Source organism: Erithacus rubecula (assembly GCF_903797595.1).
Source record: "Erithacus rubecula genome assembly, chromosome: 2".
In the NCBI taxonomy this organism is placed as follows: domain Eukaryota; kingdom Metazoa; phylum Chordata; class Aves; order Passeriformes; family Muscicapidae; genus Erithacus; species Erithacus rubecula.
In genome coordinates, this window is record NC_136685.1 from 103,411,232 (window position 1) to 103,438,634 (window position 27,403).

Below are 27,403 nucleotides of genomic sequence, written 5' to 3' on the forward strand. Positions count from 1 at the left end.
AAATAATTTCAAGACCAATGAACATAAAATAATGCTGCTCAGTTCCCTTCTGGTAATGAAACAAAGGCTATATGACATCAGTACAGGTCCTCTGCCACATGACCTAGACCAGGAAAAGAAACCTTACTGGGATTTATCTGTGTCTATAAGCACATACATTTTCAATCAAAACTTCAAATCACTGTGGCAGGGACAGTCATGTCAGAGCTGGTATAATTGCTTTAACATTTCCTAAGAACACAGTAACTATGAACACAATCTGTCCTCTTAGAAGAAACATTGACATATTGTTGGCATGTCTAAAACACCAGTAACTCTCCTGAATCCAGGCATGCAGTAGGAAATCAGATCTTACCAAGATCATAATTGTTATAACACCTTATATCTCTTAGTGCAAAATATCAAGAGTAACAGTTACCACACTAAAAGTTGAGTGCATGTTAATGAGAACAGGATAAGGCCCACTTGAAAATGGACTTTGATCAAAAAATCATCATCAGAAAAAAAAAAAATAAATCCAGTGAGAGTAACACAAATCACTACCAAAATACTGTATGAGTCTACTGGCAGCAATGTCAGTGCTGAGGATAAAGATTTACCTAACCTTACACAGCTTTTGCAATTGTATTCCTGAGGGTTTGGTTCACAGCTAAGAAAGCTTCTGGGCTCCAGCTGATGCAGAATAAACAGTGCCACTGTGAGTTTTTGGCTGCAGAAAGGAATGTAAGTGGGTGAATGGGTGAGCAGCCTTTCGAGGCTGAGAAGCCTGAGGCAAAATTTAGTGATACACACAGGCATGGAAAGTGACCTATTTTCAGTTTAAAAAATTTCAAGGATTAGAGAATAAGAGAATAAGTTACACGGGACTACTTTTCACAGGTCTAGTCTTTCTACATTTTCTAGCTACATTACCCACATTGCCTTTGGTAAGAAATAAACCTACAGATACAAATTCAGGAAGCCTAGGAAACAAAGAAAATTGGTTTTTGATATGACACTTTTTTTAAGATCTCCAGGGGCAAATCCAAAAAAAATCAGTAAGAAATACACGGTTTATACTTTCTTATAGCCCTTTTATTCTACTGCAGGGCTACCCCTATTAGTGTTATCCTGACAACAACCATATGGGCTGTCTAAACAGGCTTCCCACTCATTCAGCAGTCTGCTTAAAAAATACATTCAGCTGGGTATGAAAAGAGAAAATAATCAGCAACCATTTGATCTCTCTGTCAAGCAACAAAACCAATGACATTTCACAATGGTGCTGATTATGCTTTCTCTTCTACACCCCCAGTTAAAGCAAGCTCAGCTCTACTTTTTGTTGACATCTGTTGTTGGCAAGAGATTGTTTTGTTAATGTACGAGGAGCAACTGAGGACATAGAATTTACTATTGCAAAAAGCTCCCAGTAAACTCTTTCTCCATTCTCCTAAAAAATGCAACTATGTCAATCCACAACTCTTTAGGAATTTTATTATCAGTGGATGAAACTGTGGTTTTGATGTCTCAATATTGCTCCATACACTGTTTACAAATGTGAAACAAAGTAATGAGCAATCCACATGCAAATTAATGTAGGGAAGTGTATTAGCCAACCACAACATGCCCAAACATTTCCAAGACAAACAACAATCATCAGGGTGGCACAGAATAACCCAACTCAAGCAAATTACATAATATGAACATGAGACAAAAATAAGAAAGTCTAACTGTTTGATGTGCATTTGGGATCCAGGCAAAAATGATGCTAACTTTAGAACAGCGCTCGTGTTCAGCAGTCTGTCCAAAAAGATACTGAAATATATCATACAAAAGCAGTTCCCACTGATGTGAAACAGTCCACGATTCCCTTTTACCTTTTTGCCAGCTATGTATCCTCCAGCTGCGCCAAAGCTCTTTGTGAACGTTCCCATTAGCACGTCAACGTCGTCGGGACTCATCCCAAAGTATTCCACAACCCCTCGGCCCGTGGCTCCCACTGCACCAATGCTGTGGGCTTCGTCCAAGTAGAGGTAGGCTTTGTATTTGTTCTTCAAGGACACTATCTCTGGCAGGCGCACGATGGACCCTTCCATGCTGCACGTGGAGAGAGTCAGGGTGAACAACAAACCCTCCACTCCTTCCCACACTGGCAGAAAATACAGTCATTCACTGCCTTGCTCCGCCAAAGTCCTTCTGGAATCTGAATTTTTACTTACGAGCCAAAGAAAACTTGCAACCCGTTCCCATTTGAGGGTGAGTACAAAACGGTTCAACAGGTTTAGAATTCAAACATTCAGAAGCAGTCAAAGAGTCTCTGAATGTTTGTGAATTGTCAACACATCAGAGGAGAGAATGAAAGGTGCAAAGCAAGGTGGAGATACTCACCTAAGCAGCACGTTACAGTTCATCTCTACAAAACAAATATTATAAAGAACTGCTATAATTCAGTCTGGTCCTTGCTTACTTCATCGTCAGCTACTGTGGCAATATTTGGGCATAACATCTCTAGAGCAAATTCATCTGGTGCAGAGGAGTTGGGTCCAACATACACTGGAGATGGGCCATGTGAAACCCACAGCTGGTGCCATAAACTCTAAGTATTCCCAGTCTTCACAGAATCAGGGATTAAAACAGGCAGCTGAAATCCAGTCTTGCCAATTTTTGCTTCGATGTACTTTTTAGGAAATGTAGCCTACTACCTAGTAATCAAAAGGAAAAAAGTTTCCATTCCTTTATTTTTTTCTTTCTTACAGCCATGCAGAAAAACAAAATATTTGGAACTGGCATGGATTGCCCAGAGAAGCTGTGGATGCCCCATATCTGGCAGTGTTCTAGGCCAGGTTGGATGGGGCGCTGAGCAACCTGGTTTAGTGGAAGATGTCTCTATCTATGGCAGGAGGGTTTGGAACAAGATGAGCTTTCAGGTCCCTTCCAACCCAAACCATTCCATGATTCTGTGATTAATGGTGTACTGAGATTTATAGAAATGAGATGACAAATCTTTCACACTGTTGGCAGTCATGTCAGTAAATGGAAAGGCACAGAGGAGGTATCCAGCAAAATGAAACCATGGGGAGATAAATAAAAAATGCCCTCTAATCCCATAAAGATGATATATGCAGAGTATTACTGTGAAGACTTGTGTCTTGAAAACCTTTGTGAGGTGACTACCACTATGCTAGGATATGCTCAAATGCACTCAGGATTAATTTCATAATGAGTTAATCGTCTTTTCCAGCAGCTCAAGTAAGCAGGTCTTTAAAAGCCAAAAACTTCCTATCAAGAATAAAGTCAGTGTGCTGTTTGCCAGAAAAACCAGGGCTCTGTGGCTAAGGCCCACAGCTAAGGTGTATCCACTTGCAAATGCAATAAGCCTCAGATGACTAGAAACAAGGACTTTGGTCCCAAATAGCAAGTACAAAAGAGAAGTGCAATAAATAGCGTCTTGGAAATTTTTGGATCCTGGACCAATGGCTTTTACAAGCTGCTTTTTTGCCACTTTACTTATACTGTGCAGCTGGAAGTTTGGCATCATAAAAAGAGCATGATGTGCTTTTAGCACTTGGGAAATTTCTGACAATTTTAGTCCTTCTTCATCCTTTAGTCTCCTGAGTAAGCTTGGAAACTGGTCTCCAGTTCTGAAGGAGACCTGCCCAAAGGCAAGTCTCCATCAGTGCAACAGCATGGGGGAGCAGCCATGGACAAGGGTTGCCTGTGCTGCTCACACTGGGAGGTTCAGAGAGGCTGGCTGTGTGTGCCTGGAGGCATATTTTTGGCTGTTGGTGACTGCTGACAAATCTTGTCCTTCTGTCTTGCCCAGCCATAAAAGAAGCAGCTGTGAGACTGTGTGTTGGCAACATGGTCCCTTGCAGAAAAGAAGGGTGGGCTTGTACTGCAAGCTCCCAAGGGCTGGGCTTTCTCACTTTTCCCAAACACCACTTGGCAGCTGGGGGAGAAGCAACTTAAACCACCACAGCTATTTTCCTAGTGAATGCAAGGGCAGAGCCCAGAGTCCTTACACAGCTCAGAGTCAGAGCACTAGTCAGCTAAAATGACACTGAGCCACCGGGTGTGCTTGGACATGCACCATTGTATGTGCTGGGCTTGGCAGTGTTCATCTGTGTCTGCTTGATCTGCAGGGAGAGCCAAGGAGCACCTCTGCAAACTGCAATCCCACCCTCCAGCAATGCTTGGGCACACCAGCCAGACAAAGGAGGATAAGAACAGTTTTTCCACATTTATATGTCATCATTTGGCTTAGTGGCTCATGGAGATTCAGGCAGGAGAGACAGCATTTAATTTCAAAAAGAGTAAAAAATAGTAAATTAAAAATACTGCATATTTGCCTAATAGAAGGAAAGTTGTTTTGAATCCCAGAATACATGGAGCTGGTACATGGCTGATGCAAGATTTAGCCATTTAGAAGATTTAATGAAAACTTTTATTTCTCATGTAAGTAGGAGATTTCTCTTGGAATTCTAATCTGCTTAGCTAAACAAGGCATTTGTATTCAGTTTCAGTTTTGATCTACTGCTCTTGAAAGATGCTGACTTTAGATAAATGCAACAGTTGACAGAGGTCCTAACGTGGCCTTGAAGTGTCCATGGAACAGAAAAAGTGCTGCTGGAGTCATGTCTGTGTTCTGTGCTGCCATTCCAACGTGTCTCAGCCCTCCTGGAGGCAGAGATGAGAACTGTTTTGCTGCCTGCTCTGGTCTTGGTCTCTCTTTTGACCCTGGGAGATGGTTAGTGATATGCACACCACTCTGTTCTAGAATTGCCTCAAGATAAAGCTCACTTCACATAACCCCTTGGGTAGCTCAAATGGAAAGTTTACTGAATCCTTCAGTAAATGTTTATGTCAAGTGAGCTTCAACCAAAGAGCCGAAAGTGAGCAGCACTGGTTCTGTCTCACCCTGGCTGGGCTTTGTGTACAAATGCATAGATCTGTTTCCAGATCTGCTCAAGCACACAGGGCATATAAAAAAATCCCATAGATGCAGATGAACTAAAGCTGTCTCTGCCCAGGCCAGGTGTTCTCATTATGTGGTATCACACCCTGTCTTGTAGCACAAATTCCTAGCTTGGTGGCAGGGATGGAAAGCTGCTAGACTGCAGCTGACCCTCATCTCCCTTGTGTGCTGGGCAGGCACAAAACCTTGGGGTAGTACACATTCAGTTTGAATGGACTTCCAGATACGAGGAGATAATCCCAAATTTTTAGAACACTCTGGTTTGAAACTTGATTCAATCCCCATCCAACCACTGATGTTCTTTCTGATGAAGCTGATGAATTGTAGGCCCAGGAGCACTGAGAAATGGCAGGTGTGTGCTTGTGATGGTCACTTCACTTGGAACACAGGCTTGCCCTTGACACAATACTGGTAGTTTTTGCCCAGTTTATCTTGGAACTTCCTGGGAAAAGAGTTTTCTACATTCTACTACAGTATCACAGTTTCCTTTTTTTTTCTTTTACCCTGTCAGGAAGACTAATTTACAAATATTCCACCTCTTATCTACTTCATCTCTAAAAATGCCCTAGAATACCACTATTTTTTCAACATTTGAAGAGTTTATCTGTTCCTCTTTCAGGCTAGTTTGCAATTGGGAAAAATCCCTCCTTTCATGGCCTGCTATCCACAAGACATATACATTCCACTTTAACAGTTACTTTAGGTACTGTTTTCTTACATAAACCTTATACATTCATACAACAATCTCTGTTTTGTAGTTTAGAGCAATAATTTTAAGGAAATCATTCAACTCTGCCCTTAAATACAGCTCTATTTCAACACTGAAATTATAGAAATGTTAACCTTTAATGCTGGTCCTTGGCCAAAGACATTAAATGTTACCTCATTCTTTTCTGGAAGTCCAGTCACTTAAGCTCAGGAAATAAAAAATAACCCTGCTAAATTTCCTACACTTTTGGCACTGAATCCCAAGGAACTTCTAATGCACATGAAAAGGCATTGGACAATATCTAACTGATCAGAGCTAATTTCTTAGCTGGAAGGGAAAATACACAAATTAAACTAAACGTAAGGAAAAAACAAATGAAAACTAATCTGTTTTGATCAATTTCTGATGCCCCATAACTTCTGCCTTGGTCCTTGGCCTATCTGACTCCTAAGTAAATATGCATGGAAGAGAGCAGAAGCCTACCACAAGCCGTGTAAGAACACAGCAACTGATTAATCCTGAACTGGAAATGGTAGAAGCCAAGGAAAACATTAGCTGGAATTCAAATAATAAAAATATGAATTAGCAAGTCAGTTTAACTTGTGCCCTGGTCACTGCCAAAACTTGTTCATGCTTTTTGGAGTCAAGATTGATGGCTAGATGGTCTCCCTCAGTTTGGAACACAAATGGAATATATTTGCTCCTAGGCTGGTTCAAGTTGAGAACCAGCTTTCACTAGGAGTTACATTTACTTTTGATGATTTTTTTTTCTTTTTAAGATAATAGAGACATTATAAAGCAAACAAACATGTACTTAACGCTATTTATTTGACATGTAGCTTGAGTGCTTCCCAAGTCGAGGAGCCAGTTCTGCCTTCAGTTGTAACAGAGCAAAATCTGTGGTTTATGGTTTCAAACACAAGTCTGATTTCCAAAAATGCTCATGTTGGCTAACAATGACCCTTTTCAAATTTTGCCAGCTGGTAAGTCTAGGCTTATGCACAGGGTAAACACTTTAAGGTACTCCTAATGGAAACAGAAGGCAAATTTCTTTCCATACCATGAACTTCACCATACTAAGACTATGGTGTCCCATACAACAATATTTTTTTAAAGAAGTAAAGCTTAGTGTTTTCTTTTATATCTCTGGAAAAAGCATTTCTGTAAAAATTGCCAAGCCAAACTTGCAAATCAAGATATTTTAACTTGGGGAATGGCTCTGACCAAGTTATTTAAATTCTATATTTGCTGTCCTTGAAGCAAAACTTAGAGTAAAAAATAAAAAGCTGTATTAACTATTGTAAGAAGAATACATTAACTACACTCTAACTCCTCTTAAACCCTCTTGATGAATGTTAATTTGGCATTTGGCAAAGTCTCAAGAAAACCATCATTAGCCAAGATGGGGCTGGAAAATTTTAGTCTTTCAGAAACCCTGGGCCAAGAAAGGAAAGAACATACACATGAGAAGAGTAAGAGTATTGAACTAACCAACCAACCTAGCTACTGCTAAGGATAGCTCCCAATAAGAGAGCTGAGCTTGATTTTTATTTTATTTTATTTTATGCCTTTTAGAAGTGTAGACACTCAGGGCATGAGTAGTCTTAACATGATTTAGCCTTTATGGACCTGAAGGAACTTTATGGTTCCTTTTAGTAGGTACTCTGAGGTTTAACGTGCTTTTATTTTGCATTCCAACAGATGGTTCTTTGAAATTTGGAAATTTAAATTTCATTTCAGAATGAACTGCAAAACTGCAGCAAAAGAAAACTCTACACCCAACATAAATCTGGAAATAAAAGTTAGCACAGTTAAATAGCTGACAATAGGTTTGTCCCACTGCTTGGATTGATCCATCCCTCAGTGTTACCAGTCTACCTTCTTGTTTCCTAGTGGTCAATATTCAGGGTAAAGGATTTAAAAGTGATCAAATCTCAGCAGCTGGAGCCTTGCCAGCCATGTGACCAATGGGAACATTTGTCAGTAAAATGTTGGTGGTCCACTTAATTTCTGCACGATCAAAGTCCTTAAATCCCAGCCTTCTTTTAGTAGTGACAAGGGATGTTTATTTGTAGTTTTGCTCTGTTTATTCTGGTTGAAAGAACACGTTCAGCCTGCCTTGGATCAGCTGATCTGCTGCTGACCTGTTTCACCTCTGAGTGACAGGTGTTTAGATAAGGACTGATTTGGTCTCTTTGCACATGGAAAATGTTAGGCAAAAAGAAAGCACTGACAGCTATGAAGTTGTGATGACATGAGATCATAAAAGATTTCTTCAAAAAAAAACCTAATTGGTGAAGCTGTGCCAGCACTTTGCAGTAAAATGGCATGAGTGACTGCCCATCCAGACTGGCTGCATTTCAGCAACACATGTTACAGTCCCTACACATAAAATTTTAATGCCACTTTAATAAACCCTGTCATGTCCTGCGAATGAGGGGTTCTGGTTTCCTTCTCTCTGGGGCAGGTGTTGCTACTCCCCAAACCACCCCTGTCCCTCTTCCCCATCTCCTGTCACCACCACAGCAGCCTTGCCTAGACCCCTGCAAACTCTCTTGCTGTCCAAACTCTGCTTCTTCAGCCCTTCTTGCCTTTCCCTTCCCCAACTCCCACCCATCAGTGGCTCCCCCTCCCTGAGCCCCCTGGCTGCCTTCCCAATGACCTTCTCCAGCCTGGAGCAGTTGCCAGAGAAGCTCAGGATGGTGAGCACGGCTGGTGCCACTGCCCTGCTGCTCAACTCCAGTGACTGTTTGCCTTTCTGGTGGGTGTGAGCTGCACCACACCATAGCTATCTGTCTGAGGTGCTCTATAATTACATTGCATTATTGATGCTGCTATTATCAGATGGATTCTCAAAGGCACTTCTCTCATTTGAATTCCTCCAGGGACTAGGGCAATGTTCAACATCACTATATAATTCTTTAAAATCCAGTCTTTCAATTTTACTGTTAAAGTGTGAGTCTATTAGATCCAGCAGAAGTTACTAAAAAGGTGCTGATACCATAACCTAAGTTTAGGTTGAGAATTAAGAACTCAACAGCTGGGCAAGAACTGAGTATGCAGAGCTTGATCAATTCTGCATTCTGTCTTTTGATCTGCCCACGCATAACAAACAACTCTAGAAAGTCAATTCTCAGATTACTCACTCAGTAGAACTCCCCAACCATAGCTCCACTGATGCCTTAGTTTTAGCTTTTTTATTTTCCATATTCTGTACTGCATTTGTATGTAACTGAACTTCATGTAAAGTGTTAGCAAATTCTCTTCACAGCTTAGTCAGACAAAACAATCCTTTTCCAGCCCGAGAACCAAGGACACCGTTGCAGCTTCAGGTCCAAAATTGTAAACAACAGCAAATTGAGGAGAGCAGTCTGGGAGGATGGGACTGCAGAACCTGGAGCTGGAATTGGACAATTAACCCCAATATGTAAATGGACCAAAACTTATAAAAGTGTGAAAACTCAAGACTGGCTGTCCATCTTGTGTCCACCCACAGCCAGGCTCTTGTACTTCATAATGGAAATCAACATATTTATGAGATCACAGAATGTTACTGTAACTTCCACTCTCATTAAGCTTTCCCCCAGATACCTAGAGTCAGAGCTTGTCCCAATTCATCAATTCAGTCCTCAGAGATGATAGAAAACTCATCTTTCTACAGCACAAACATACCTGTAAATGCCCTCCACGAGGATGATAATTTTTCTCCATGCTCTGTGGGTGCGAGGTTGTCCATATACTATTGCATCTCTCAGCAACTTCTCGAGGCTCTGCATATCTTTATTTAAAAATAAGAAAAAAGGAGGAAGGAAAAACATTAACAAATATTTTTCACAAGAACTTTCAGTTTTCTAATGGGTGCTATTTTTCCTATACAGAAAAAGACAATATTAAAAAAAAACCAAACGTGTCCTAAATATAAATTTCCTTTATTAGTAGGCAAGACCCAACAATTCCTTTCATGGGTGTGAATGCAACTTAGTGACAAGAAGTTATAAAAAGCTTCTAGTTATTCACCTGATCTGGGAAACTTCAAGAAATACTCAGCCTACATTTGTATTTAAAGGCAGAAGGGAATCACTTTGCTTCAGTACTGAGGCTAACTGATTATGATACTCATAATTTATCAAGGCTTCAGTAGTGAGTTTTGGTTGCTTTCCAATCACAAGCTCATGAACAACAAGCATTTCTTCAGCAAAGATTTTGACAAGGTTTCATGAAGCATATCAGGATGGCAGCAAGAGAAGTTTTGTCCTTCTCAAGAAGGAAAGCAAGTGGAAGGTTGCTGATGAGAGAGGAAGAAACAAGCACATGGTGGACACAAGCACATGCATGGATACACTAATTTGGCACTGGTGGGACTTAATATAAGGAGGCCTGGAACAAAGTTAAGGGCTTCCTTAAGGGCTGAATATGGGTCATCTAAAAAGTTCTTGAAGGAAAGCCATTGACATTTTTAAAAAGATGGAAGAAGCAAGAAAAAATAGCACAGAAATCAGGGTCAGGCCAAATGCAAATCTCAATGCACCAGCAGTCTGGTGTTTTCAATGAATAGACATTCTTCAAAATGAGTTATTCTGGTATTTTGCAAAAATCTGGATTGGCATTTCAAAATGTTTTCCAAGAACATCCTACAGAGTCTTATAATACCCAAGAAACTACAGATCAGCTCAAACTGTGGGCTGAGAAAATCAATGGCATTTTTTCACAATATAACCCCATTTGCTTCAGCAACACAACACAGTTGATACAACCTCCTACAATAACACAAAGTTAATGTGTAAAATGACTTAACCTGAGGGGAAAAAAAAAATACACCTTAGAAATATTAATATTGACCCAAAGTTTGGTTTCTACCTGAGGCGAATGGGGCCATTTGCACATTAATTGCCCACTGTGAATAACCTGTGCCTTGAGAGATGGCCAGGTTATGACCTGAACCCTTCCACATCCTGGTGGAAGGCCTCACCTATTCCTAGCAAGGTTTAGTGATGTACTCTACATCTGATTTAGCAATTCCCTGCTGTGCTCTACAAAACAGGCATGGACAATATCAGTGGGACAATGGCCTGCACAGCTCAGTGAGCTCTGAGATGGACATGCTGCTAGGAATGGTGCAATGCAGGCAGCACACTTCCCACTAGATGGCAATCGAGGAAAAAAAAGTTCTTTGGTGCTTTATAAGGGAAAGTTATAAGCAACCAGAGCATTTGCAGCTGCTCAGGGTCTTTTGTTTCAAGTAGAGAATATTTAGAAGTCCTCTTAAAGGCCTCCCTCAGGATGACAGACAGTAAAATTTGGACACCTCCTTTTGTCCACCAAATGATTCACTACTGATATCACTGTCATCTAAATCCTTTGGAGACCTTTGAAACCCTCTTCTGAATCAAACAGGGTTTTTCAATTCAGTGTTCTATGTGTCAGTCCAGATTGGCTCTCGACTTCAGAAAAGTCATTCTGCCTCTGAGCTAAAAGCATGGCTTGAAGATTCAGTTGTTTTAGCAGATTCACAGGAAAAGAAAGAAAAAAAAATGAGAGAGGAGATGAAGTGAAATGTATAGAATTCTGTTTTAAAAACGCATGGCTATGAATAGGTCCTCTGTGTATTGTGGAATATGAGACCACAGACTGGGGAGAACCTCTCCAAGGGATGAGCTCCCCTGACTTTACACATAATATAGTCCTGCTGGAGTACAGGCTAAGAATATGCCTGTTTGCAGGATTGGGGCTATCTCACCTTCTTTTGGATGTCTCATTCTGAAAAACATGTATGTGTGACCCTTTCTGAAGCCTGTAATAGTCAACACATAATCTGTCCAGGTGAAAATGGATTTCACTGACATAATAACTCTGTGCCTCATTTGGAAAGGGGAAATAGGAAGAAAGCAAAAATCTTTTCCCACAAAAGTATTCCCCACAAAAGGCTGCTTCTGTTCTTCAAGGGGAAAACAAAGTGCTCTATGTGCTTGCACTTAATCTTTTCAGAAAGTGGGATATACTGAATAGCAGGAAAACCAACAGCACAACCCCAAGGTGACTTTCAGAATCAAATTATTTACCCATTAAATATAGTTAGATTGAGCGGCATTAGGACATTAAGATGATGAGCTGCAGGAGTCCATCCTGAATAACCAGTTATAGAGAAAATAACAGTCCTTTCTTGTTTGACCATCACCAGACCAGGGTTTTCAGAGGCAATGGCCAACAACCGCTCACCAGCCTAGAAGTGGTGTAAAGAATTTGACTTGATTAATCAGTCAAAGCACAGCCAAATCTATCCATGTTTCACTTCCCCCCTTCTCCTTATAGCATATTGCCCAGATATGGAGGATAAAGTTTTCTAAGAGGGTACAGTGGATCTATCAGTGGGTTGGTGGACTTGCATAATCCTTGTTTGGCATCTCTCACAGTTACTTCAAGAGTAATACCAAGAACACAAACTGCCAGGGGGCTGGAGCGAGTCTGGACCTGGGCAGGCAGCGTGTCATGCTGCCTCCAGTGCAGGTGGGACAGCCAGCAGGCTCCTGGAGGGAGGACATGCTCAGGGAGACACAGCATCTCCACCCCTCATCCTTACACTGTAATGCTGGGGATGTCATCACCATTCCTCTGCGTGGGCTGGAAACCTGTGTGATGTCAGCTGAAGCCTGTTTAATTAAAATAAACAGGCTGCTACTACTCTTGTCACATTCTTCTTTTTACCTCGTGCTTGTAACTCTGATTTTCAGTTTCTCCCCTCCTGCACTCTCGTGCAGGTTGGCACCGACCCCGTGGCTACACAGGGATATCTTTGGAACGTGGGAGTGGTGATAACTGCAGCCACACTAACAGCCTGACACTGCCCCTCAATAAATACCCATCTACCTGAAAGTAAAGGGCACTGGCTCAAGAGAGCTCCCTGTCCACACTTGGCAAGTCAGAGGTGGCTTTCTCCAGAAGGAGAGAGGGCAAACGCAGACGCAGCATGCAGGGAGCAGGACAGACCAGTCTCCTTGCCACGGCGTCTGTGTGTGTCACAGGGAATTACACACCCAGCTGGAGCAGGCTGCACCTATCTGGGCAGCAATCTTGTCCCTGATAGTGGCCAGAGGCTTCAAGGAGCACAAAACCTTAGTGGGTGATGTGCCTTTCATCCTGCTCTGTAATAGCTGTAACACTGCTCTCCCTTCTGAAAGTCAAGGGCTACTACACACTTGGAAAAAAAAATAAAAATTAAGGAACCATCCTATTCTAAGCCACTGCAAACTCTTTGGGTTTTGCAACCAAAGAGATCTCTTTCTAATTTTTACCTGTTTCTTTATCTCTTTCATTTCCACCCTATTTTATTTGCTTACTTAATTAGTTGCACTTAGTTTTCTGCTGTTTTCTTCCACATTTCTTTCCTTCTTTTTAGCTGGAGAATATATTTGCACTGAAAGGTGAAGGTCTTCTGCCACCTAGTTCTTTCAGTATTAACTACAACTCCTCCAGGTAGCTGTGCACTCCTCATGGCACTTGTATCTGAACTCCAAAGCAGTAATTTGACTGAGTACACTGAGAGTTGGATTAACACAAATTCACAATTGTTGTCCAAGCTGGAAACTGTATTTTGTATGGAAACCTGGACAGCTCACACCTGCATCACACACTTGTCATCAACCACATGATCTGTGAGATACTAAAAAATCCCTTACTACTTTCACAACCTAGAGAAGGTGCATAAGGAGCAGCTAGGAATTCCCATTTCAGATGTGGATTCAAGCACCAGATTACAGGCTGGATTTTCATCTAACAAATCTTTGCAACTCCCTGCCTTCCTTATAGGAACACTTGCTCTGACTGCTCAGTGAAATGCCCTTGCAAGGAAGAGAACTGGAAATACTTTTTTCCCCCATTGCCTGAGTTCTGTATCTTGTCACAACATTCCCACAAACTGTTCATGCAATTGGAAATCTAAACCTGAAAACGGGACTGCAATTGAGTTGCTTCATGCTATGTGGGAAAAATGTAGTAGAATAAGAAATAAACAAATCCAAAGCCATGTATGGTGCCTTCTTTTACAGGCTGGTAAGAACAGAACTCACTTGGATATTTTTAGTCCATAACACCCTCATCTTTTCACTGAAAGAGCACTTGATACCAGCATAAGACCCGGAACTGCTGTGAGAGAAACCCCTTGATAAAATCACAGGCTGATTAATGGTTAAATGTTTGGTTTCGCTTTTCAGGTTTTATTGGAAGAGTCAAGGATTTTGGCCAATACTTAACCAGGTTAGAGGTCCTGAAAAAGGGCTTTTAAATGTATGATGCTCTTAAAAGATTGCCAAAAATCAAATTGAAAAAAAAAAATTAAATCCCCTAGATTTTAATCTTGACCAGGGGTTCCAACTTTGCTGCTTATGACCACAAAACCTCACAAATTCCACAAACACAGAAAAATTCCCTTAAAAGTCAAAACCTATATGCCAATACTGCTGTGTCCTTAGCAGGGAGAAGACTAGAGACACTATGAGAGCCCACAGGAAAGGAAGTTTTTAGTTATGGGGCTAAAATGGAATATTCTCTTACAGTTCTCTCACACAGATGCTCTGTAGGTGTGTGTGCCTGTGCATTTCTCTCAGCCCAGGCTGTAAATTCCTGTCTGTTTACAAGGAAGGGATTGTTCAATGGCAAGCAGGATGCAGGCACATTCTTATGTCCAAATAAAAACAGACTTATAGGTTCATAGCACATTTTTGTTCTATTATTTACTTTAAGGCTTGAAAACAGTCTCATACACCCATGCAATGTTTTTGTCAAAAAGGAAAGAACATCTGGTTGCCTTTTATTTCACCAGGAAAAGCACAGAGGTCTAAAGATTTTGTCTGTTCTAGAAAAACTATTCAGATTTTTATGGAAAGTGTAATGTCTAGGAGAGCTACCCACTTCTTGAATTACAACTTCATTATCTAATGAATAAGAATATAATGAATAAATGGAATAAGAACTACATTATACATAATTAAGGTAATAGGTAGAGATTCTTTCTTGCCTCACAAATGAAATAATTCTCTATTGATAACAAAATAATTTACTTTTGAAAGATGACAAATCAATCCTCTATTACAGATTTCATGGTTTGAAATAAAGTAACAGTTTTGCAGAATTAGCTATAGTACAGCCTTTGAAAGATGAAAGTACTTCATAGCAGGTTTAAAATGATAGATTTTACCCTATTTTCTGTGAAATATTTTTATCACAGAACAAAGTTTTGTGTAATTTTTTTTTACAAAGAGCTTTTTCATAACAGAGCAAGGAAAGGAAGGAGGACAGAGATTTATGTGCTTATTAGAACCTGATGGTGAAATCAATGCTTATTAAAGATCTAAAAGCAATAACTTAAAGTGCAAAGTTTTCTTTCATGCACAGGGAACCTTACATTTACACACTGTGACATGGAGCATGCTCAATCCCCCTATTCCCAAGCATGACAACAACAGCATGAGCACACTCTGACAATTTGGGCATGCCTGTATATGTCACATACCCACACATTAGCAAGAATGAATCTGGGAGCATAAGCAACACAGCTCTGCTCTAACACAACAAACATCTGTCTAACTAAAAGAACCCTCCCAACCCAATTTGCAAGTTTTGGTTACTTAACACAGTTTTGGTCCTTAATTTTTTTTTGTTTTTTTGCTGTACTGACTTGTGTTACACTCCTCCTTGACAGACTCAGAGGGCACCAGGCTGTCTGCTCCATTTTGGATAAAAGCATGCATCCCACAAAGGCAGTCCTGCTGGGTTGTGCTTTTGACTGCTATCTCCCCCAAAACACAACCTATTTCCCCCAAGGCAACAGACACAACTCTGCACCTGTGATTTTAGTTGTTAGTGATGTGTAACTCATGGGTATGATTAAAGGAATATTAAAAAACACAACTTTCTAACTATAGAACTAACAAGCTGATAAACTCAGAGTGGGCTGAGACAAAGCATGAGCACTTGAAGCATCTTCACATTAAGTGCTCTCTAAATGCAGCTTAGGTTCACAACTAGAAAATTGTGACAACAAAAGCTGTCACTCAATTCCAATAAATATTTGCAAAAGTTTCCATAGTTTCATTTTGGAAATAAGTTAAAGTGCTGTCTCAGCAATGGCATACAAGACTGTCAGGCAAATAAGATCTCTAATCTAGAAACCAATGAGTTTCTCCAAAGGAACTTGGATGGGCTTTCACTGAGGTTTGCCAAGATCCTTAAAGGAAGGATCTGCATTTCCCAGTGCTAGATTACACTGTTTGGGTAGCTCACTATTATTTTTAGGTTCAGCCATTATTCAGAAGAGCATCAGCTTTGATTTACTGTCAGTGCAACAGAAGCTGGTTAGGTATCAGGGTCTGGGGAGGAGAATGAGGTATTGAGGGATGGTTACAGACTGAGTTCCTTAAAGCCAGCATGACAGCTCCAGGTGATATCTTCACAGCTGAGAGTAATTCACTCCTCAAACTGGAATGTTTTCTGAAATGATGTGGGAAGTGACACAAGCCAGCTGGGCTGCATGCAGCATGGGTGGGTGGAGAGGCTGAGAACATTTGGATTTGGGTGGTAAAAGGTCAGCCTGCAAGATGTGATGTAACCTGACTGAATGGGATAAGGCTTTGAACAACCAAGGAAAAGTTGAGAGAAGACTGGTGTGGAAACCATGCTCAGCATATCCAGATTTGTGGAAGTGGACCAAGTTGGGGTATGCTCCAGGTAAATCTTTGAATAATTCTGTAAAAATATTTGTGTTCAGATGGTCTTTAATCCTTGAATGATCTTCAGAAATTGCTTCTTGCCCAAATTATTAATTGATATTCATTATAACAGCATTTTATATTATAATTATATTGTGTTTTTCATTCCAGCTCATCCTTAGGCCTTTTACAGCATATGCATAATTCAGTTTTGCTCCCCTTGGGGCCGAACACAACACTTAATAAAGAGAAGGGATTATATTAACCATTAAGAAAGGCAATCAGACCACTCTTCTGATTTCTCACCACTTCACTAGCTTCTAAACCTTTCTTGCAATCACTGCCTGGTGGCAGCAGTGAGGATGGAAAAGGGAATTGTAATGGGGAATAAAGGTAAAGAACAAGCTCTAGTCATCAAAGGTAGCCCCAATGTCACTGACAGTAATGAGAGCAACATTAAATAAAAGTTAGAGAACACGAGCATTTTAGAAGACAACTATACAATTGCAAAGTTAATGTGTGATTTCTATACTAAAACTCTATTTCAAAGAATATTTGGGATGATGCAGTTGAGACAACCATCTGCATCTTTGCTATGAGATCCCTGGGAACTCAGAGTAGCTACTTCAAAGGAATGCCAAATTTAGATAATTCTGGTTTCACTGAACCTGCTGGAACCAAAGGAATGTTTTTGTAAGTGTGTTTCTACTTTTTGGGCTACAATGACAATAACAATAAGACTTTTGTGGCAGCACATAGTCATTCAGCAAGTCAAAAAGACACAATAGTAATTATAGTATTGCACTATTAATTATTTCCATCAGAAACCACTCATAATATTCAACAGTTGATCCCACTGACTGGACAAAAGCATAATCTGTGAACTGACAGCATAGTAAGCATTGAAAGAAATCATTCTTGCCTTTGAGGTGTGAATAACTCTGTCTCTAAATTTTCCCAACTTCAATACTCACTATTGTGCTTGAAGATTCTAATAGTGGCACCTGAAAGCCTCGCACCGAGAACGAGAGAAGTGTGGTTCAACTCATCACTTAAAATGAGGCAGCCCTGTGGAGAAGGAGTACAATGAGCATCTGCATGAACTGAGAGGCTGCTGACTCGTGTGCAGGTGTGTGCCAGCATACACACATGTCTATGATAGAGCATTGCACCAATTAGGCTGTAAGGATTAAATGTGAAATGAATTTTCTGCCACTTTACTGACGGGTGCACTGCAAGGGCAGCCTGGAATAGTGGGATCAGATTCTCAGGCATTCCCAGGTGGTGCATAGGGGTCCAATATTTCCTGTAACTGGAAAGCAGCAAACAGCCCTGTTAAAGACTGGCTGCTTTATAGTAAAATCAGGGGATATTGCTTCCTCTATCACTTGCTCATTTTGAGTTGCAAGGAAAATGCAGACACCACCCCACATATAAAGACTGTATAACAGTGGTGTAAGGAGGAGGATTACTGACATCAGCACTCTGGACTGCAGAAATGAGATCAGAAGACACTGATGCCTTGCAAGTCCCACCTCCATTAAGATGTGAGTGAAATTTAGGAACCAGTCTTTCTCTGGTAAATGCATATAGAGTTGACCTGTAGTATGCTTTATATTAATTAACTCAGTTTAAAACTAATTTTGTTTTTAGAAACAAAAATAGCAATGTAGGAGAAGTAAATTTGTCTATTATATTAACAAGTGGCAGAACTCACAGCTGAAATTCAAACTTGAACCCTTGTTTAGCTCTGCTTTCTATTAAACATGGTTTTCTGTGTTTCATTATGTTTTGCCAAAGGGCAACACATAATTAAGTAAAAACTTATTCTGGAATAATAGATTAGGCCTAGGTTGAGAGATACTCACATACTCTCTCTAGAGACCTGTTTGCAGAACTAACAGTAAGTGTAGATGCAGCTTGACGAGAAAATGTAGCTGCTAGGCTTAATTATAGAGGAAAACATAAGAATAAATCTCTCAAACATAGGTTAGCTGAATAATGTTGTAATATATATAATAATATTTGTAATAGATATAATATATAATAATACTGTATAATAATATATACCAAATTTTAAATATATATATATATATATACCTATATAAAAAACACATACATTAATATCTTCATTTGTGCCACCTATATCTAAATATCCCACCTCTGATAGAGGCTTGAATCTCTACATGAAGCCAGGTAAGGGAGGGAAAATTATTACACAGCTAAGTATCTCTCACTGCATATCTGCAATTTCATAAATTTACCTTCATTAATTCTCTGTATCTGTTCCCTTTGAAACTCTGGACATGTTCTCCAGCACTGCTGCAGACTGAAGTTCTCGTTCTGGACAACTGAAGCAACTCTCCCTGCCCAATACTTGTGTGCATGTACTTTAGAGATCCTGCAAAAGCTGCAGTCATCCTCAACAGTGAGGGAAGAAGTGGCTTTACCCCTCTGCTGGTGTTTCAGAAGTCTTGGTCATACAGCACAAACTGCATTCACTTCACCCCAAACAAGAGGGAGGTCATGTTTTTTACTTTGGCACACTTCATACTGCTCCACATCTGGATGAGCTGAGGAGGAGTTTCCCACTTTCCAGCTGCCAGCACAGTGCACCTGTTTGTGATGTCCACAGTGACAGGGTGATGGATATTTATGCCTTTGAGTACCCCAGCTGGAGAGGAGGTCCATTCAGCACCAAGTAAAAACCCAACTTTTGTAATATGATCACAGCTTTAGATTTGCATTTGCTGCCAGCTTTCTCTGCAGGGCTGGAGCTCTGTTCACCAGGAATGCTAAGCATTGTGCTTTTCCTTTTCTCAGAGTGTTGTAGAAACTATCCTAATCATCCTCTTTCATCACAGGCAGCTGGGCAAAATCTCAGCAAGTAGCCTGAATACTTCATCCCACAACACCCATTCAACATTTGGTTACTTTTTAGGGAGAAGCACCTTCATTAAGAGAAGCTAGAGAGCTGTATCACTGATCCTTAAGCAAAAGTTAGGTATGTGTGATAGCAACACTCAGTGCTAGCACAGATGATAAAGGAGCAAGTTTAAAGGCACAAGGTCATCAGCTTTGTGACTCACACATTCCTGATACCAGGCTTTGTTCCTCGATCAAGCCTTTCCACTCACTGAAAGCCCAGAATACTGCAACAGTAGTTAAAACAATTAATAAATGACTGTTCTACATGTTCCTGAAGGAAGTACCCACCTTTCCAACAAGGGCTGGAATATTCATCGAGTTAGTTGCAAAGCCCATGCCAAACACCATAGCATCTTCCACACCAAGGAACTTGGCCACAAGTTTCTCTAGTTCCACATGTTTGTCTAGGGTGCCTGCAAAAATAAGCACAGGAATATTAAGTCTTGTTAAACTGTGAAAGTTAATATGACACAAGACATACAAAAGAACAGGCTAGAAGTGTGTCATTAAGCTATGTGACATTAAGTTCTAATGAGGGTTTTCCATTTGTATCCTTTGCATGTGGATTAATACAAGAGGTGCAAACTGGCTGTGACTAGTGCTAACAAATAAATACTGCTGCTGTTAGGGCAGCAAAGCAGCTGCTCTGGGAAAAAGCTTCCTTTTCCCACAGTAACTTTTGACATACTTTATTCTGAAGGCTAATTTTTTGTCTTTTTGTCTCCCTGCAATGAGGACAAAAATACCTCCTTTTTGCAGGAAATGTGGGACAAACTTTTTAGGTGTTCTTGAGTTCTCTCCAGATGTGAAAACAAAAATGGTTGACAACAACATTCTTCCTTTTTTATTGCCTGACTATATAGGTGCACAAAATTCTTAATCAGGATTTTGGATAGACAAACAAAAACATTCTCTCTGTTTTTATGCTTTGGAAAGTAAAAGCTATTCCACAACTGATTATAACTCTGCTCCTTCTTTCCTCTCAACAGCAAACATAAAGATAACACAACACTAGAGACCCTTCTTTATTGCATGTAAATTATCTAATATTAGTGCCTGAAGTCTCCAAACAAGTAAGGTGCTCCAACTATCCAGCAAAAGCAGTATCCTTCCTGCCCAACTCACAGTGGAGGATGACAAAATACAAAAGGCAAACAAACAAAAGAATGGTGTTAAGAGACTGAGATAACAGATAGCTTTGAACATAAGGAATCATCTCAACTTGCCAGCTCTCTAGTCTTTGGTTGCCTGGCTGTGCATTGCAGGGACCAAGGCAGAAGGAACTCTTACAGGATGATCTGTGGGGAAGAAAAGAGAGTGGCCTGTGGATTCTGACAGAGCATTTCCCCTACAAATAAGGCTGTAATCAGAGAACAGAAGAAAAAAATTAGGCAAGTGAATATGTTACCTCACTTGCACTGCACAAGCTGATGGCACAATGATATAAAGTGAATTACAATGGATGGAACAAGAAAGCTGTGTTCACTGTGATGGACAAAGGACAGATGAATGGAGGAATGCAGAAACTTGGCTAGAGTGTCTTAACAAGAATGATGAGTCAGGAAGATGATCTTACCTTCATCATGGAGCAGAGCTCATTAAAAAAAATCAAATATCAATGGCAGGAGAACAGTTTCAGCAACAGCACTAACCTCGTTTCAGTGAAGTAGTGTTTTAATAATTTTTTCTGATTAAATATCTAAAGTAAGAATGACATCCATTTGGAAATAGAATGTGACAAGTATCTATCAACAGGCAGGAAGATAAGGGGCAAGGATCATGTAGCTTCTTGGAAAACCTGGGATTACATGGACAGTAAAGAGCAGCAGTGCTACTGAGATTTTGCCAGAGCTTTCCTGGACTGAGCTAGACCTGAGCCTACTCCAGCAGAGCTTCAAGAGTGTCTGCACTCCTTGTATCACACAGCATGTACCTGGAGCTGGGTTGTCTCTGTGCTCTGAGAATTAGGTAATGTGACACAAAACATATCACCCAGAAACTCCAGAATGTCACGCAGAAACTCTACTACTCCTGTGTGAAGCTCTTTGAGGATGGCTATTTTTTGAATCTGTGCATGCCAAGGCACATGAGGATATGAGCTGGCTCAGGACACAGTCACTGTTTAGCACCCAGGCTCTGTGAAATACAGAACAGTGCTTCAGAGCTCAGCTGCTCACTGGAAATGTCAGTGAGAATGTCTTAAGGTGTAAGCCCAGCAGGACTCAGCATGTATTTCTGTGCTTAGTTCTGTATTTTTTACAAATTTGGCCCAGCTGGTTTTCACCCTGGTTACAGCACTCACAGACAACCGAGTTCCAGCAGGATCAACTGTCTTAGTGTTCCCTGCAGATGTTATTTTGTCACTCAAGGGCTACCAGCACACAAGAAGATCAAGTCTAAAATGGAAGCTCAAAGCCAAGCACCATGGTCACAGCTTGAATGGAAATGTTTGTGAAAGTATGAGAAACAAGCAGCATGTGCTTTGCAAGGCAGGCATTTTAAGGCATGACACAATTGTCCCTGACTCTTCCAGGAGTAAGTCTGACACTACTGGGGTGGAGTTAAATTGCTTTTTGGGGTTGCATCACATGTTTTCTGTTTTTACAAACAGGAAAAGCCTGACTCAATACAGACTGTTCTGTTAAAAGCTCCTATTAGATGACCCACAAAGGAATAGCACATTTTGCACCTATTTTTATTGATTTTGTCATTGTGAAGAATGACTCATTCTGAAACTGACTGATTCATACTTAATATTCACTAATCCAGAGAGCAAATCCAGATGATTTTGTACACCACTACTGCCTACAAATCCCAGAATACAAATGGAAATTGGTTAGCAAAACAAAATCCTGAATGACAAGGATTTGCAAAATGAGCCCTGGTTTTGAATCATGTTAATTATCATGGCAGTGTTGTTGGTGGTAGGTAAGGTGTTGCAGCAGCAGTACAACACGCCAGTGCTGCCAGTGGGAAGCTCATGACAGCTGCATACACTAAACAGAGCTGAAAAAGCATATAATTATGCAATTATTTAATCATATCAGGAGATAGCTCTACAAAGGATGTCCTTGGACACTGTATAAATCACATCAATTCTATCACCTCTCTCCAGTGGAAGAAACAAGGGGTCAGACACGAGCTGCTGGGATGAGCTTTGTCCACCAGCATTCCCAGCTGGTCACAGCCAGCACCATGACAGGCATAAACAGCAATACCAGACAGATGCAAATTTGATCCAAAGGAACTGGCACAAGCTGAAACATCTCAGCATCTCAAGCTACATAAGAAAGGCAGTAATTACACAGCTCTTCATTAAATACAACCTTAGTGATGTCAAGTAAGGTAATCCTGGCCCTTAAAGTGTTTTGTATTGTGCTAGAATCAAGACTACTATCATGAATGATCTGATGAATGAGAAGTGATATACTAGATACATCTATGATATATCTATTTAATACACTGTACACACAGATACTTTCTACACTTGCCCTATAAACAGACATTAGAATTTCCCCACTGACTGACTACAGCTTGGCTTGACCTAACAAACTAAACAATGTATATCCAATCACCAAGAAAGGCAAAAAAAAAAAAAAAAAAAAAAAGTACCTGCATCTTTAAGAGACAAAATTAAATCCTTTTGGAAGTTATCCTTCCCTGCTGAACAGCTGTATGTAATAAAATACAGCAGGAGTTACTATGATCCAAGACTATATAGTATTAAGATAAAAGATCATATCAAAAGTGGACTTTCACAATGGGAACCACCTCCACAGATTCCCACACTTCTCAAAGCAAATCCCCTCCTTTTCAAAATCTGATGACCCAGTTCCCTCCATTAAGTTGCCACTGCACTCTGGTGACAGGGAACATGAAGTACACTGTGTTTTGACAGGCTTTTTCATAGACTTACCCATGCTGTTGGGCTGAAAGTCACTGCCACACTACTAGACAGATAATGCTGGAAAATGGACTTCCCATGATCCACAGAGTCATTATTTAGCTTGACATTTTCAGCTTGGACAAGGTGGTTTATGCCACTGGTTAGTCTGCCCAACACAGTCTTTCAGGTTCTTACACACAAATGACACAGACTGGTTGAACCGCCAACACTGGCAAAAGTATCCTGTAATAGAATTTTATGATTGGAGTTCCAGGACCAAAAGAAGACAGGAAAATACCTCCTTGCCTCAAGTTAAACAAAAGCTGGAAGAGCAAACTGATCCAAGCAACGAGCCCTTGAAAGAAAAAAAGGAAAAAAAAAAGAGCAGCTGGGAACCCTATGCATCCCTGACATGACTCAGAACCATTAGACAGTATGAAAATGAGGGTTTGTCAGCAGCATCCTCAGGAGGGTGGGGAGCAGAACAAAACACCTCAACTTCCTTGTCACATTTGAAACTTAAGGTCACAAACTCCCTCTGGTAAGATGCTTGTCAGAGATGAAAAAAATCTGCATTATTGACAGACATACACACTTTTACAACAGCAGGATTGGATGAGTTATGAATAGCAAGATGAAGAATCAGAAGCTGTGGAAATGATATTATTTCTTTACACCTTGGTATCAGATGGAGATGGTATCACTGCCCTACAGAGCCACCAGCAGAGGAAAGTCACAATGTGCAGGATGTTGGAAAGGGGGAGAGAAGCACACAGTAACATTATGCAGTTGCCTCATTTAACACTGTGTGTGCAGAAGAGTTCTAAAATAAAAGGGTTTTGATGAATCATTTGATAGAAAGGAAATGCTCAAGTTTTCTTAATATTGCTACCAAATGACAGGATTTTCATAGCACAAAGATGCTGTGGGTGTCATAGATCTAATAATGTACCTGTGTAATTTAGTAATTCTCAGAAAAAAGTGGATTAGTTTTAACAAAACTTCCAGTTGAATTTAGATCTTCTGGTTTTGTTTCTTTTCCTTTTTTTTTTTTTTGCCTTTAGAAAAACACATGGTTGAAATGTCCAGTTTAAATCCACCCTCTTCATGCCAAAACCTGTATGGCAGCATCTTAAGTATTAAAATATTTGCATGCAGATAACATCATATATCAGAGATATTTTGGGTATTAATAAGTCACACAACCCTTAATTCCTACAGATGCCTTCAATTCCACCTGCTAGAACATGGACTATCCAGATTATTAATCTTGCATTGCAAAGAATATTTTTGCAATGGTGAAATACAAGGAACAAACCTGATCCAATGATAATAAAGTGATTGTAAACTTGATTAGTTATTTATGAGATGGTAGGCACAAAAAGGAAAAGGATGATAGTGAACATGACAAGAGAGAACTCTCTGAATGAACTGTTTCTTAATATATATCATATCCTATCAGAAAATAGCTAAGATTATGAAATAAGTGTATATACACACACATATATATATATCTGTATATACGTATACATGAACATGAAGTCACTTTTGGTGGCTTTATTTCTCCTTAAGAGCCCACTTGGAAACGGTAAATTGTGGGAAATTCAGCTCTTTATTTATTTCTCCAAACTGAAAAATGAAACGTTTATTCATGTTTGTGCAGTTATTATGTTTAAAATGAGCCCTGGCCCTAATTAAAGCAGTGTAAAAGAAAGAATGGCCAAATAACTATTTTTATCTTTTTGCTAGAAATTCACATTAGGCCTTAAAACCTAGTGGATGGAGGTGAATGAGATTGAGCTACTTTTAAATGTTGGCACAGATTTTCAGATCTGCTCTTTAGAAATGAGATCACAACCAAGTGTAAAAAAAAATCCTCAAAGAAAAAGCCCTAAAACAGAGTACAAGTTGATTTTAAAGGGCAATCTCCTAACATGCCCTCCAGAGTGAATCACCCTGCAAGTGTTTCTGTGCAGGCTCCATGTTGTCTTTTGGTCCAAGGCATAATGACAGGAGGAGGATTTCAGAAGGCAGGAATCCTGCCTGGCTGCTTATCCAGCCCTAATGACACGTTTGCTCCGGTTCCTCACGTATGTCATCTCCATGAGGAGTACTGAGGAGTTAGATAAACAGAGCATTGGAAATGCTGGCTGCTGTGTGACAGTCCTGTCACCAGCCTGGCTCTAGGAGAGCTAAGATAATCTGCCTTATCTTAAAAAAAAAGTGTAACTTTTCTGATTTTGTTATCATCTGCAAGCAGCAAGCAGGAAGCTGATTTGCATGTTTCTCAATAATTCTCTGTCACATTGCTTAGACAAGGCTGACTACAAACACTGAACAGGATGGGCTCAGACAAAAGGCTTTTTGAATCTGCCTTTAACAGTAGCCAGCTGCCACTCCAGCCATTAAATACATTGATTTGAATGGGGAAAAGGACTTAATGGTCAATTGTCTTTCATATTTTTCACTTTATGGAGGGAACACTTGCTATTTCATATTTATTTAGGTTACTATTTGCTGGCAGTTTTATGAAGCTAAAAAATAATACTTTTGAGAGAAAAAATACATATAACAGTAGAGGTATTTTTGGGCGGCAGTTTACATTAAATGCCCCAACATTTCCAACACTCCAGTTGAACAGTTGGTGTCCAGTTACTTATGGAATCACAGAATAGTTTCTGCTGGAAGGAACCTTAAAAATAATCTCATTCCACTGTCCCCACCTTAGACATGGACACCTTTCACTAGATCAGGTTGCTCCAAGCCCCACCCATCCTTGAACACTTCTAGTAATGGGCATTCACGGCTTCTCTGGACAACCTGTTCCAGTGCCTCCCCACCCTCACAGGGAACAATCTCTTGCTGATATCTGATCTGACCCTGCCCTCTCTCAGTTTGAAGCCATTCCCTCTTATCCTGTCACTCCACACCCTCGTAAAAAATCCCTCTCAAACTCTCTCTTGTAGCCACTTTTGAGGTACTGGATGGCTACTTTAATCCTTCAACATTCAAGAATTATTTTCTCAGACCCAACACATATTTCTACAAACCAAAACTTCCTACTTCTTTTTATATCCCAGTTGGTTTCTTGGTGTATAATGAACAAGGCAGAGAAATAAAAAAATGACCTTTTCCTGCTGCTGACAGAAGGTGTTTTAATTTAAATAACACTCATGATCAATTCTGTCAGATATGGTAGGTGCAGATCTCTCTGTATCCTCTCCTGGCATCTCTCAGAGTTAATAAGGACACCCTGAATCAGGTATAGTTTGGGTATTTCTAGAAACTATCAGTGAACTCTCTGCACACACAGCCAGAGTCCCATAAAACAAAGGGAGTTTGAAGTTCTGGCATCTGCAGCAATGAACTCCTCAAGTCTGGCAGCCTCCAGCATTTATTTAGGTGAAAACATTCTACCAGCTTCATGCAATGCCTTGTACATCTGGTGGTGGGAAAGGCAATGGACAGTGAACACTGACCACTGTTCCACATCACACATTATGCTGAAAATTTCTATAATTTTTCCCCTGAGGCTCTTTTTTAAGACAGGTAACAGGCATTTGTGACAGCAAGGCCAGTAGTTCTTCACCCAGAAGATGCTGAGGCCTTTGATGATCCCTGTGGCCCTTCTCTTACACTTCCCAGTTTTGCTAAATATTTTTGATCAGACTTGCAGAGAGTACCCAAGACAACCCAAGCAGCTTTATGCAGTTGCACACTGAGGCTCTATGGCTGGCTTTCTGTGTACTTTCCAGTTGATTTGCTTTCTGGTCATGGAACAGCAAGTTAATTCTTCCCTGGATGTACCATTTATAACTTCAAGATCTTGTTTCTAAGGGATAACAAACCTTGGTCTTAATAAAAGGAAAGTATTTTTTATTTCACATTGAAAGTCCCACAAACTCCTCAAAAAGATGTCTTAAATGACACTGTTATAGTAAGAAAGTAATTTATTATTATAATTAAAAAGAGCATGGAATTAAAAATGGAGTGAAAAGCCTTAAATCTTTTCATGGGGGATAACTCTAGGAAGGTCAGCCACTGTTTTTATCAGTTTTAACCCTGTTCTAAGAGGAAACTACCTGCAGCAGCATTCTGATATGACAGCATTGTATCCCTTCTCCACAACCTCCACAGTTTTAAGAGGGACTGTAGGCAGAATACCATAAAGGACAGTTTTACCATCATGTGTTCTTTCAAACATCACTCACACTACTTTTATTTGT

The 27,403-nt window shown here is 40.2% G+C and overlaps 1 protein-coding gene across 2 annotated transcripts in view; it reads right to left on the reverse strand.

Annotated features, from left to right (window-relative positions):
• The window catches only part of SPTLC3 (serine palmitoyltransferase long chain base subunit 3), a 77,940-nt gene that overhangs the window by 16,738 nt on the left and 33,799 nt on the right, over positions 1 to 27,403 (reverse strand). For both annotated transcript variants that reach the window (XM_079332031.1, XM_079332030.1), the window contains exons 5-8: positions 19,580 to 19,704; positions 17,338 to 17,431; positions 9,336 to 9,441; positions 1,857 to 2,076 (exon numbers count right to left, since the gene is read on the reverse strand). In XM_079332031.1, the coding sequence (XP_079188157.1) occupies positions 1,857 to 2,076; positions 9,336 to 9,441; positions 17,338 to 17,431; positions 19,580 to 19,704 (545 nt within the window). The remainder of the gene's footprint in view (positions 1 to 1,856; positions 2,077 to 9,335; positions 9,442 to 17,337; positions 17,432 to 19,579; positions 19,705 to 27,403) is intronic.